Source organism: Amblyomma mixtum, chromosome 1 (genome assembly GCF_055824585.1).
Source record: "Amblyomma mixtum isolate Tamu chromosome 1, ASM5582458v1, whole genome shotgun sequence".
Taxonomy (NCBI): Eukaryota; Metazoa; Arthropoda; class Arachnida; order Ixodida; family Ixodidae; genus Amblyomma; species Amblyomma mixtum.
The window spans coordinates 93,948,846-93,961,725 of NC_143012.1; the positions used below are offsets into that span (position 1 = coordinate 93,948,846).

General features: G+C 53.0%; 1 protein-coding gene across 7 annotated transcripts in view; it reads right to left on the reverse strand.

The window, feature by feature from the left end:
• Window positions 1-12,880, reverse strand: part of LOC149367237 (latrophilin Cirl-like) — a 412,262-nt gene that overhangs the window by 81,393 nt on the left and 317,989 nt on the right. For 5 of the 7 annotated variants that reach the window (XM_089554668.1, XM_089554675.1, XM_089554655.1 and 2 more), the window contains 3 exons: window positions 8,923-9,029; window positions 5,194-5,505; window positions 3,964-4,137 (listed from right to left, as the gene is read on the reverse strand). In XM_089554668.1, coding sequence (XP_089410794.1) covers window positions 3,964-4,137; window positions 5,194-5,505; window positions 8,923-9,029 — 593 coding nt within the window. The remainder of the gene's footprint in view (window positions 1-3,963; window positions 4,138-5,193; window positions 5,506-8,922; window positions 9,030-12,880) is intronic. The other 2 variants (XM_089554663.1, XM_089554696.1) reach the window with 1 other exon arrangement.

Here is a 12,880-nt window from a genome sequence, read left to right on the forward strand (position 1 = left end):
GCGACACACAACCTCCACTGCAACGCAGACAGCATGCGGCCATCGTAGCAGTTTTGTTGAAATGACGCAGAAACACTAAAGGAAACAGGAGACCTGCAACCGGACGGCTGACTCGGGCAAAGCGTGTGCACAAAGTGCCAGGGACAACTGCAAATCTCAACGAACCGGTCGTTTCCCCAGCCATAACAGCAGGTTCGCGACGCCCAAAACCCGCCTTCGGCGACGCTTTCTTTCGCTCGAGCGAGCGCGTCGCCCCGCGCGATAACGAGCCGCCCATATATTTACATTAAAGAATTATATACGAGCAATCGCGCATGCATTATAAGGGGAGGTCCGCGGAGAATAGTGCGTGCTGCATGATGTCTCGCGCGGGAATCACAACGTCCTCCCCCACCCACCCTACGAGCCTGAGCGTACGCATAAAGGTGGGAGGGGAGACCTTGCTCGCAGGTTAATAAACGACACGAGTCACGCGACCCGCGCGCTCAACTGCGCGCCACAGACGTCAACAACAGCCGCCCCCCCCCCGAAGTCCCGGGCGCACACCGCAAAGCGGCCGTTGTGAGGACGGCGTCGTTTATTTGCCTCCTCTTTTTTTGTTTTCGTTTTTTTACTTGCGTGCGCGGCTGCCGCTTCGTTTGGGCAGTGCGCGGGCGCGGCTCCGACGCCAGCTCGGCCGGGGATCACGCCACTGGGGCTCACAGCAGCTTGCGGGCAGTGGAAGCGGCGGCGACACACGCGGAGGGGCCGTTTGCGCGCGCGCACACAGATGACGCGCGGCGCGCTCTAATCGCCCGTCGTCGAGTGGACGACGGCGGTGGTCCAAGCTCATCAGCGCTGATCGCCAATTAAAGCCAATTACGAGGGGAAGGAGGCCTTTCCGGCGATGGGTGCCGGCGCGAGGAGGATACGGGGGGGGGGGGGAGAGAGAAGGGCGCCCGCGGAAACTGCGTTCGCGGGAGGCGCCTCTAGGGTGGATGCGGAGGAGGAGGGCACCCGTAGTCGCCAAACGCGGCCAAGCACGCAGCTGAACCGAGAGCGAAGGAGGGAGAGACATTCGTTAGTAAGGCAACCGGGCGGCCGGTGTACGTTCGCGTAAGCTGGAAGGGGAAGAGGGAATGACAGAGCGCACGCAACGGCTGAGGAGGCGAGGTCCAACTGGGGAAGAGTGTCGCCGGGGTTGGGGGCAGCGCTTTCGCTCGCGTCTCTGCCTTCGAGCGGCGCAAAAACAATGTGGGGAGAGGAGGGCAGCTCAGCGTGCCGATGGAATTTCGCGGCGGCGCCTACTGGCAGCGGCGGCAGCTGCTACGCTCTATTCGCCACGCGCTCGTATACGCGTTTTGGCTGCGCCTACGGCGGCGCGACCATTACGGGGAGAGGAAGTAGGGGAGGGGCGTCAGCAACGAGGCTTCGATAATGGTTTCATGGGAGACTCTTGGGAGAGGGAGAGGGCGACCGGAGAATGGCTGCCTAGGAGGACGGTGGAGAGGGACGCCATGGGTGCTGCGAGGAAAACAGCCCCGGGCGACGATGGAGCGGCCGGCCTGAGGGGCTCAGGTTCCAGGAGCATGGCAGTGACGAAACAGAAAGAAAACAAAGGGCATTAGAAGAGGGGGAGAGGGGGGAGGCGGTCGCCTCGAAGAGACGGCGAGCAGACGGCGAGGCAGTCGGGCGAGTCGGTGGCCAGCTGCGTCCTTATGGAAATGATCTCTCCCTGCCCCGCTGCCTGAATTATCGCGTTCGCCGCTACTGCGCTGTCCAGCTTCACCGCCCCCCCCCCCCCCCCCCCCCACCCTCCTCTCCTTCTCCTCCTCTCCCTGTGGAAGTATGCCCATCCCCCGCGCGGGAATATGTGCAAACTACGACGGAACTGCGAAGACGGCCGCCCGTCGTATTGCCAAATGAAATGCCGGAGGAGAAGCAGTATAAATGCCCTCGCGCAGTTCGTGGTATCCTTCCCTGGTCATCACGCGAATTACGCACACTTCGATGGGCTCAGTGAAAAGGGAACAACAAATAAATGTTAGCGAAACCGACGAGTGGAGAACTTATGCAAACCCATGACTCTTCACTCATTAAAACTGAAAATGTAGCAAGTAGAAAACGAAGGTTACGTCTGCTTATTTTAGCATGCGCGAATAGGGGAGGAAGCGTCGCTTCGGATGGTTTTTTTTTTTAATTCTTATACTGTGTATCTTGCTCGACAGGATGTGACAACGCGGACGACTGACAACGAAAAGGTGAAGCGGGAAAAAAAGAAAAAAAAAATCAAGCGGCGTGCGCCCTAGGGCACGGTCGCTGGGACAAGAATAAACAGCCATCAAGAGGGGAAAGGTGCGATACAGGAAGACGAAGACGGAATGGAACCTACAGAGAAGTAAGCACAGCTTCCGAAAACGCACAACTTCTCCCGCGCCTCGAAGTCAGAAAAAAGTTGACAAAACAAGACGTCGAAGGATGAGGGGGGAGAGCAGGCGAGTGTTTCAGACGGAGGTGTTTCTGAAAACGCCTACGGGAGCGTTACGGAGGAAAAAAAAAAAAGAACAATAAAAGAAGCCAACAAAAAAAAGGATCGGTAACGCATCCACGAATAACTGCTATGCCAGACCGTTGCGGACTTTGTACACGCAGATGCCTCAAAGAGGACGTCCATGAAGAAACAACCAGAGCGCAGGAAACGAAACAGACAGCTCGTTAACACTCGGCAGGACGCTTTTTTTTCCTTCTTTCATTCTTTCTTTTAGCGCAGGGGAGGTGCGACGCATGCGGAAAAAAAAAAGGCGGGCGTGGGAATGAAGGGATGCACACGCGACGCTGTCGCACTTCTCGCGTTACCCACCGCGTTGGGTGGGAGACCACACGCGCAACTTCTATACATCACATCCCGGAGACCTCTGATAGATGAGACACCCAAAGAAAAGCATCCGCAGGAGTCGTACCCGGAAGGTTGGAGATCTTTTTTGTTTGTTTTTATTTTTCGGAGTTTACCCCTTGCTGGCTCGCGATGCCGCTGCCGCTTCGTCTAATCTTAGCGTGTTTTGTTGCTTGCGATTGGTCACTGCAACCTACACGGCTGAGATAAATGACTCCTCGGTGTAAGAGCTGTGATAACGTTCGGCGAAAGTAATCCCGACCGTCCCACCGTTGTCGCCGCCTTCGAACGAGCTTCGACAAGCGGCTTGCGCCTGTGACACACTGTTTACGCTAGATGCACGTCATATGGCACCGCCCACAACTTCCTTCCCACAAGATTTGGTTACGACATATATCTCACTTGGCTTTCAAAGTGTTGATAGCTTTGCTTTAGATCAGTTCATCTCGGGGCAGGGGAGCAGCAAGATACACTGAACCAAATCGAGGCTCAGCTAGTTTGTACTGCATTAAACAAAACAGCTGGCACGGGCTGAAGCAAGGGCGACCTTTCCTTGATGTACACGACCGTTACAGCTATTGGCGACAGAGACATCGTCATCATCACCCCTCACGTTGATGCCCAATCCTCCACGTCCAGCGCTAACCCCAGCAGCCTTATCCCAGCCAAGTTCATAATCTCTCCTGTCCAGATGATTGAACATCAACGACGATCATAATCAGTGGCTCCCGTTTATTGTCTTCCTCAAGTACATACGACTTTCTGTCACTTCAGCTGCGTTGCCATTCCACTGGAATCCACATGGTGCTTCACTTACCAGTGTTCCGCACTGCATAGGCTGCTCTAGCCCATTTTCACCTCTTGGCCTCAGCAAGAGGATATCATTACTTGGTTTTCTTTCTCTCTCTAATCGACGAGGCTCTGTTTCCCCCGTCACTCTACTTTCCATGCATGTGGCAGGCTGCTCTGGACCTTGTATACGGGAACAGCAGCGCCATTTTCACCGAATACTCTCGCTAGCAGCGACCGGGAGAAAAATGAGGCGGCGCATATATACGCACTCTCGCATATATACTCGCATAGATACGCACCTCTGCCCAGGTGTGGAGAGTCGTAGGCGAAGCTCCGCTCGGTCGACGAACCCCAGCTGCCTCCCCAGATGTCGTAGCCCTCGGTGGGCCTCGGCGAAGGGGGCGCCCGGTGCAGCGTCCATTGAGTGGTCGTCGAGCGCGGCCCGCCGCTGCTGGTCGCACCTTCACCGCCGCCTGGGACCAGCAGGAGGAGGAACGTTGTTCCACACGCACACACACACTTCAGCGGCACAGCACCGAGGCTTCACTCGAAATGGGGGTGAATCGGAAGTCGGGAACCGTTGTTGTAAGCTTTACAGACAGTTTAGAGCACGAAAGACGGGCTCGGAGGATAATTTCTGCGCGCACCTTCCGACTTAAAGGGCAACTGCATAGGTTTTAGAAATCGACGAGCCTAAAATGGTCGAATGTTTGAAACTTGCAGGTAAAGCATGCGAAGTCTATTTGGGCTATAGCACTTGAAATAGTGACGCAATCATCGATTAAAATCGCGGCACCCTTCAAGCTTCTCTGCACTGCACAATGCCAAGTGGGGGCGCATGCATGATGCCGTCATCGAAGGTATCGGTACATTGCCAAAGCATAAACGCCAGCTTTGAAGGACAAAAACCAACGCCACCGAAGGCGAACCCTGCCGAGAGATGTTTGGCAGCGTCCAATGAGGCGCAGCAAGGTGTGGCTGACGGCAGCGGTAATTTGAAATCATAACTTCCGTGACGTGACACTGAAGTTCCCCGCACTCCTCTGGTGCACTGAGGAGGAGCGAGAAAGTCAATAGTCGATTGCGTTACTGTTTTAAATGTTAGTGCAAAAATACTTGGCGTGCTTTACCAACAGCCTATATAGATTTGAATCCTCGAATATCGCAAAATTCTCAAAAAGTGGTGCAGTTGCCCTTTAAGGATGCACACCACTAAACTCTCCTTAGGTCTGCAGACCTCGTAAGTTGTCATTTAGGAGGGGCTGATGTGGCTGGATGATGATAAGATCGAAACCGAAAACCATTCCTCGCATTGGGGCTACGTTACTAAGGTGGACTGGTGAGCTAGTTGGTTAATGATCGTATAACTGGGCACCAGAAAGGAAACAAGGGCGTCGAAGAAACATACAGACGAAGACGATGCTGCTACGTAGAAGCGATGGAGCTATACGTAACAGGCCTTCCCCATAGCCCGAGAAAATGCCCTCAACGTGCTTCACTCAACAGAAAAAGAACACTCAAGAACGTACCAGGAGCTCCCGGTCTTGCCGAAGGCCTTGCCCCGTTGGCCGCGTCCACTTCGCTCGGCGTTTCCGGCGTCGCAGACGAGGGGCGCAGGGGCGGCGCATTCGTCGACGAGGTTGCTGGCCTATGGTTGAAGGGCTCGGGCGTTGACGCCGGGTTCGGAACCGGTGGCGGCGGGTGTGACGCCGGCGTGGGCAGCAGCGGAGGCGGCGGAGGCCTCTGGAACTGCGTCGCCGGGATGATGATCAGCGGCCGAGGCGTCGTCGTGGTCGTCGAGGTCGTCGATGGAGTCGTGCTCGAGGGCGTCGTGGGGGATTCTGGGGGAGGAGCGCCGGTGGGTGTGTACGGTTGACGTGGTATCGCGGCGCCAGCCGGCGATGGAGGAAATAGAAAGGGGGAAGGGGAGGGGATTTGAGAAGAAGAATTTAGAGACATTCGAAGCATGGAACTCGTATTTCACAAAAAAGCATCCCGAACATGCACGCCCGTTTGGCTACAAACAGTAAGTAATCCGATTGTTCCGTGCAACTGGAGACTTAAAGGCGATATCAGGATCAAGGTAACATGCGTTCTACTGAAAAGTAAACACAACTTCTAGATTTTTTATTATTTCAGGAATCATGTTATTATGATTATAATGATTATAATTATACTATATCATTTCAAAATCTTTATTACTGGCGGTAGCTATTGTGTCCGCTACACCACATAAATGCTGAACAACGCTGAGATGCAAACCGCGAACGAAGTCGCACTTTGAACTATTCAAACAGTAGACTCTTCCTCATCCTAACGGCCTCCTACGTTACGCTGTCTCCAGTGTTTACGCAGAGCATTTGGAACTACTGATCAATAGTAGGCATGCGCAGCAAAAAAACAACACTTGAATAAAATGCGATGATGATGAGGATGAAGGTGTGTATGAAAGATAGAGCCATGCCGAAGAGGTGTTCATGCACGGGCTTGCCACAGCACTCAGTGCCACATCAAAACATGCTCATTCCTTTGGTTGATAAAAAAGGGATAAAAATGCGAAGACAGCGATCTTCACAGCCGGAACAAGATAAGCGCGTGTTTACCAGCGCCACATCGCATGCATCCGAGCATCAACATATGCGTCCGGCACCACGTCAACAAGCACACAAGGCCCAAGGAAGCCGAAATCATTCAACAGTGCACATTCTTCCTTCCGCAGAGAAAAAAAAAATGCTGCTAAAAAATCGCTCTTCCGCGAACTTCGAGTGGTTAGGATCCTGCTAAGCTGTCTATGTTCCACGCAGAAAACTGCTGAGCGCTTCGATTGACCCCGAGGATTCAGTGCTAGCGATGATCATTTCACATTTCGCACAGCAAAATGCATAACGTGCAGTAACTAAGGGCGGCTATATCGGATTTATAACACCAAAAACTCTAACTGACGGTGCAAAACGCAGTATGGAAAGTTCTAGCTCCGAAGATCTGCCTCTATGCTTCCTACCATCAAGCAAGCATGGCGCCCAAAGCAAACATAAGGGCGCAGTTTTCTCTCAAGACCTGAACAGCATCGAGCTGAATAAAGGGAAAGAGATCTACATTGAAACAAATAAACATTCACCCGCAGAGCGACCACGCATAAATCCTTCAGGCAGTATAGCAGCAGAGCAGAGTATGCCCCGAGAACTGAGCTTAGACGGATTCATAGAGCGTCTATCTCATTGCCTTCCACATGTGATATACTTACGCCACTCGAGCAATCATGTACCGCAGTTACTGTAAGATCACTTGCGATTAATTGAAATGTGTTTTTTTTTTCGTCTTAAATGAGACAAGGCTATGAGGAGAGATCGGCTACCGTTAATTGTCGCTGGCCGGATTTCCGGGGGTACCTCCATAACATACACACGCTTTGAAGCGACCTCAAATGCGCATGAATAAGTATTAGCGAGGGTCGAAAGAGCACGACGCTCCCAGGCTACCTCGTTTTGACCAGGCAGGCATTCACAGCCAAACGAGTGTCAATCTCGTGCACAAGAAAGAAAATCGAAGAAATAAACAAAGAACGCTTCGAGATTTGCAACAATGTCTCAAAAAAGGGGAAACCGAGTTTCATGCGCCAAGGTGCAGGGAAGTATTATGCAGGTCAAACCGGGGGGAGTGCCGCTGTATGCATACTGAATAATATGACAACAAGCCTTGCAGCCAACCAGTGACGTGAAAAAAGTTCCCAGACGTTGTGTCTCTTCCAGAAATAATCACTACCACACAAGATGCAGACGTCAACGTGCGACAGACAGGCAGAGTAGAATTCAAAGACGCAGTTTCGTCGCCCAGAAAAGTCCAAAGTCGAGCACCCATCGATCAGAGAAGCCTGCATTCCAACTGAACCAGAAAAAGCACAGCGTCGCCACAAACCGGATTTCATGGTTGTCAGCGAAGCAGTGATGGATTTTCTTCGATACGGGCCGAAATGAGAAGCCAAGTTGCATATTCCCCTTGCAGTTAGTCAGCTACTTCTATCTACTCTGTATGAAGAAAGTACCCTTGGTGCCTCTATCTCAGATAAGCGTTGAACTGATTGCATCTTATCACTTTTTTTTTCTTGAGTAATTAATGGCAAAGTCGTAGCCAGATTCTCGTAGGCCATAGTCAATTACAATTTCTTGCGCAACTCTGGGGGCTATATACGCTTGATAAAACCACTTTCAGCCCAAACAGAGATTGCAGACTATGCCTTTTCTCTCGCTCGTTTTCGTGTTTCAGCTCTGAAAGCTAACATCATCATCATTATAAGCCCGACTACGCCCACTGTAGGGAAGAGGCTTCTCCCACGTCTATCTAATTAACCCTGTCCTTGGCCAGTTGCGGCCACCGTATCCCCGCAAACTTCTTAATCTCATCCGCCCACCCAAGTTTCTGCGGCCTCCCGCTAGGCTTGCTTTTATCTTGCCTTCGCATTGCATGCCATGCCCAAGCATATTTCCCCTTCTGATTTCGACTAGAGCGGAAAGCTACAGTCGGAATGCAACTCAAGAACCAAGGGCCCGATGCCCCTGAAACGAGGCCCTCCTGCCGCAGACTGATTTTCATGACACTGCGGTCAATCCGATTAAGGCGTGATTAATACCATTTCATTATGCTACTGCGCCCTGCGATGTCACTATAGCAGGTCCAAGGTGATTGGTTAGCCACGCCGTAGTGAGTCTAGGTTGACGCCACTGGCTGGAAGGCTTCCTTGGAAGCTCATTTGCCTTCGTGCCTGAGACGTACCCAACTATAGTAAACGAGCCCTTTTTATTACCCACTGTCTTTGCATCTTTACTTTCTTTATATCGAGATCAGAGCCTGCTTCTCTCTCGCTTCCATTTGTCACGTGGCGTTTATGTCCAGCTTAGCCGTGCCCGTACCGTGCCCGCCAGCAATTCTTTCGAACGATGGAACTGGTTCAGTAGCATGGCTTTTTGGGCATGTTGGTACATAGTTCCAATACACTGTAGCGCAGCAAAAGACGAAAGTACCAGAGACGAGAGACGTGGTGTTCGTCTCTCGTCTCTGGTGCTTTCGTCTTTGGCTGAGCTATACAGTGTATTGGAACTGGTTCAGTCAGGAATGCAGACCGCTGTGAGTCGGAGTGAGAAGGAATTGTTGTTGGTAGAAGAAGGGGAAAGGTGGGCAAAGCGAGGGGTTTCCAAGTTGCACTGCAATCAATGGCAATCCCGGTAGTCGGGTCCTTTCATCCCCGATCTGCGCAGTAGTACCTGCGATGCACTGGTAGTGCGCTTCGAGGTACTTGAAGGTACCGGGGCAGGGGTCACCGAAGAGCTCGGTCGAAGCTGGAAGGCTGCACTTCCTCCTCATACCGCAGCTTGAGCCATCGACAGGGAAAGAGAGGAGAAAGAGGGAGAAGGAGGGAAACAACGTTCAAGCAACGCACACCCGCTTCCGATTTTTTCAATTTGTTTCAAACATTACCCGCGGCAACTGACACGACTTATGCCTAGGACAAGTGGCGAGGGGGTAACCGCCTACCAGACGCTTTTTTTCAACTACGCAAGAAGACGTGGCCCACTGTCCCCTTCGCATCAGCAAGTACTTCAAGTTAAGGAGCAAGTACTTAGCGGCCAAAGCACCACTGTTCTGCGAAGAAGAGCTGCACACAGGAAAGCGATGCGCCATGTTCTCCACTGGGACCAGTCATAAGGCTGTTTAACATTTGTCTCTGTACCGCTACCTACGCATGTTAATAGGGAGTTGTAGCACAGCGAGATTCGCTACCGCGAACAGTTTCCGCGAGGCGCCACTGCGCATGCGCGGAACGCCATGGGGGTCGCCAGATGGCGCCACGTTCCCGTCAGCTGCGTGCGCGCCTACCGCATGGGGACTAGTAGGTACCAATCAGCGCGTACACAGTGGTACCCAGCGGAAGCGGATCACGGTAGCGGATCGCGGATCATGCTATGTTATAAGTCTCTTATACCTCTTACAAATACAATGTTCGGAAAAGCCACTCGGTTGCGAATAAGTTTGCTGCTTTGATTCTGAAACGCATTTAGCGAGCAGCTCTCCCGCGTTTATCTTTAAGATCCCCTGGAAGTTTTACAGCCATAGTTTTTATTACAACTACCATGCAACCACCAACTTTTGAAAGCCATCTTCAGTCTTACCCCATCTTTAGCGCTTCAGGATCCCAAGTGGCTGGATCAGGCAACGTTCAACGTGGAATAAGAATGTGAAATATGGGGCTTTGTTTCTGCATACTTCATTACAGCCAGAAGTGCGTTTGTGTACTTAATGCGTCAAGAGGTAAATCAAATGGCAGCGGCAGTACGTTCGAGTGCCTCTCCTGGCTAAACCACGCTTGGAAAAAAACGACTCATCAGCTGTATATCCAAGCCGCCGGCGCCACCATTGTTCTATCTGAAAACAAAGGCCGCTTATGGACTTACAAAACGTATAAAGGAAGCGAGGAGCACTTCCTACTGCGTCGGCATTCATAGCGTAACTGCCAAGCCCTTTCTTAAAACTAGGCGACGAAGGCGCCATACGAGCTGTACAGTCATTGTCAAAAGTAACCAGGCTGTGTGTTTTGCTTCTAGCACGCACAGTGGAGCCCTTACAGCTTCCCTGAAGCTGAAATGGTCGTTAAAGGTAAGGACTGGGGGTTTTCTTCCAACACCTTTTGATCTTTAGGAAAGCCGTAAGGTCTCCACTATACAAGCTAGAAGCAAAACATGCAGCCTGGTAACTTTTGACAAAGACGGTGCCTCGCGTTTCTACTGCCTGCGGCCGACGAACACCAACAATGCCTGCTTCCCAACACCCGCCGCCAATTACGCAGCCTCTGTGCTACACGAGTGACTACAGAGGCGGAGATGGAGAGAAATAAACAGCACGCAGTTCGCGCACAGCTGCATGCCGCCCAGTTTGCGGCCTCTCTGGCGGAGTTAAGAACAAGAAGAAGAAGCGGGAGGACGACGCGAAAGAGCTCCACTTCGCAAAAAAGGGGAGAAGACCACCACCTCAAAGCCCGAGAAAACTCTACGGAATCCCACCACAAGAGGCCTCGTAGACAAAGGGGTGACGGCGGCGGGCACAAATCTAACGCGGCTTTAGGTGCACAAGACCACCAAAATCCCCCGCAAACCCTCAACTCTATCCCTCCGATCCAGTGCTTCAGCCCAACTGCACTCTCGGAATGCCTGAGTTCCGCCCACTTCCACTCAGACGGGCTTCCCCGCCTCAAGATCGGAGCCCCTTCCGGGTTCCCGAAATCCCCTCGGTTTTCCCGGCGCTCGCGCACGGCGGTTTCGCGGTGGGCCTCTCTCACAAGAGCGTACCGCGGGCGAGAGCACTGCACGGGACAATCCCGGGGCTCGCCAGCTCGCACGTTCCACCGCGCGTAAACACGCATAACACGCCTGGCCCCGAACAAACCGCACCGCTATCTGCGCTGGCGGAGCACGCCTGCGCGCGGGGAGACGCATTTCGCGGGGATCGCGGCTTCCACTAAATTAGTCCCGCGCCCGATCGGCGCCGAGGCAAATTAGCTTCCTCGGCACGTTCTCCCCGAACTCCTTCGGTCGGCCGCCGCTGCGCGACACTTCTCCGCCACTGATCTCTTATAGTCAGGCCAGTTTGGTGCAGCGGGACGAGGAAATCACGACTGATGACGCGGGAAGGGAGGCTGCGCTGGTGGCGTGGCATTTGGGAGGCCCAACGCGTTGCTGACTAGAGGAACTGCCACGCCCTCGGTGGAAGTTCGGTGATAGGAAGACGTGCTACGGCCGTCGCTCCTTGATGGGTTTAACCTCAACTGCACCTTCTTAACCGCAACGTGGAAACACGTCCCTTATCGACGCGCCTGCTTTTGTGGCCGCGGTGTTGAGAGTGTAAGCACGCTAAGGTGCGACGCAGCTACCTCCGACGTGCGCGGGGAAGAACTGGGAGGTACCTTCGAAACCACGTGGCGTAGTAGGAAGACTTCCTGTTGCTCATCTCTTAGAAAAATGGTCTATAGACAGTCTATAGATTTCTTATAGTACACTCCATTGTCTTCCTATGGGTATTTATTTTTGTCTACTCATCGTCTATAAATTGCCTATAGATAAAAGTCTACTAAAAGTGTATGGGCACAAACCTATAGATTGTCTGTAGACTGCATGATGGATTTGCATTGCCTATAGACTATTGTCTAGGATATGTCTATGGACAGTCTATAGACTGTCTAAAGAAATTTTTGTAAGGGATCCGCCCAATTCAAGCATCGTGCTTCGCTTTGAACCTCGTCACGTCAGTTACTACCTGCAAAAGCGTCTACGAGACGTAAAACTTACTCCAGTCTTGCAAGATAAAGCCATAGACAAACGTTGTAAACGCTTCCGTCGCACGGTGGGTTACTGCGCATCTTCAGAAGTCGCATTCACGTGGTGAAGCACTGTGACTCGCTGAACGCACCCAACGCTTCTACTTTCCCTGGGCACAGCGCTCACATAACCACCCACTCAGCTGGCGGTCTCAAGCATGACTCCTCAGCGAGAAGACCACATAAAATCATCGCTGCTTCCCCAGTCTCCTCGCGTCTCGCGCTTTGCAACGCTGCGGCCATTCGTGAGCGCCACTCAGCGAGCAATCCGAAGAATACACTCACTGCCACAGCTCACGCCTAGCACGCTGTACGATCGGCAGTCGTAAAAAGTCCAGCACTCTCGGTCCGCCTTTTCGCCGTTCGGCTGCAGCGCCTCCCAGACCCCTATAGCTCCCGTTTCCCTCTCCGCGTCCCTATATGCTCCCGCCCCTTCCCAGACATCCCGACGGCGCCTTCTCCCCTTTAACGGCTCATCGGCTCGCTAATCATGCTTCGCGCGGGAGCCAGCGGGATTCCGCCATCGGCGCGGGCCACGCTTTTCCCCAATTACCCGCCGGCGCCGCTCGCAATGGGCTTCGTTAGCAAGCGCCGCGCCCGATCCGGCGGCGCTGCAACGACTCGCCTCCCTATTATGGCCTGGTTAGCGGGATTAGGGAGACGCAGAACGCGATTAAAGGGAACGGCTGCGGGAGGTCGGGTTTAACTGTGCAGCGCAAGCTGCAAAATCCCGAAACACGAACGCGCACTGCGCGCTTCGGCTCCGAACGTATATTTATACTAGGGTACGTAAAGGGGGCGCTGATTGAAAATTAGGGATTCCTGGCGCCGCCGGGCTTCCTGGCTGCTGATCG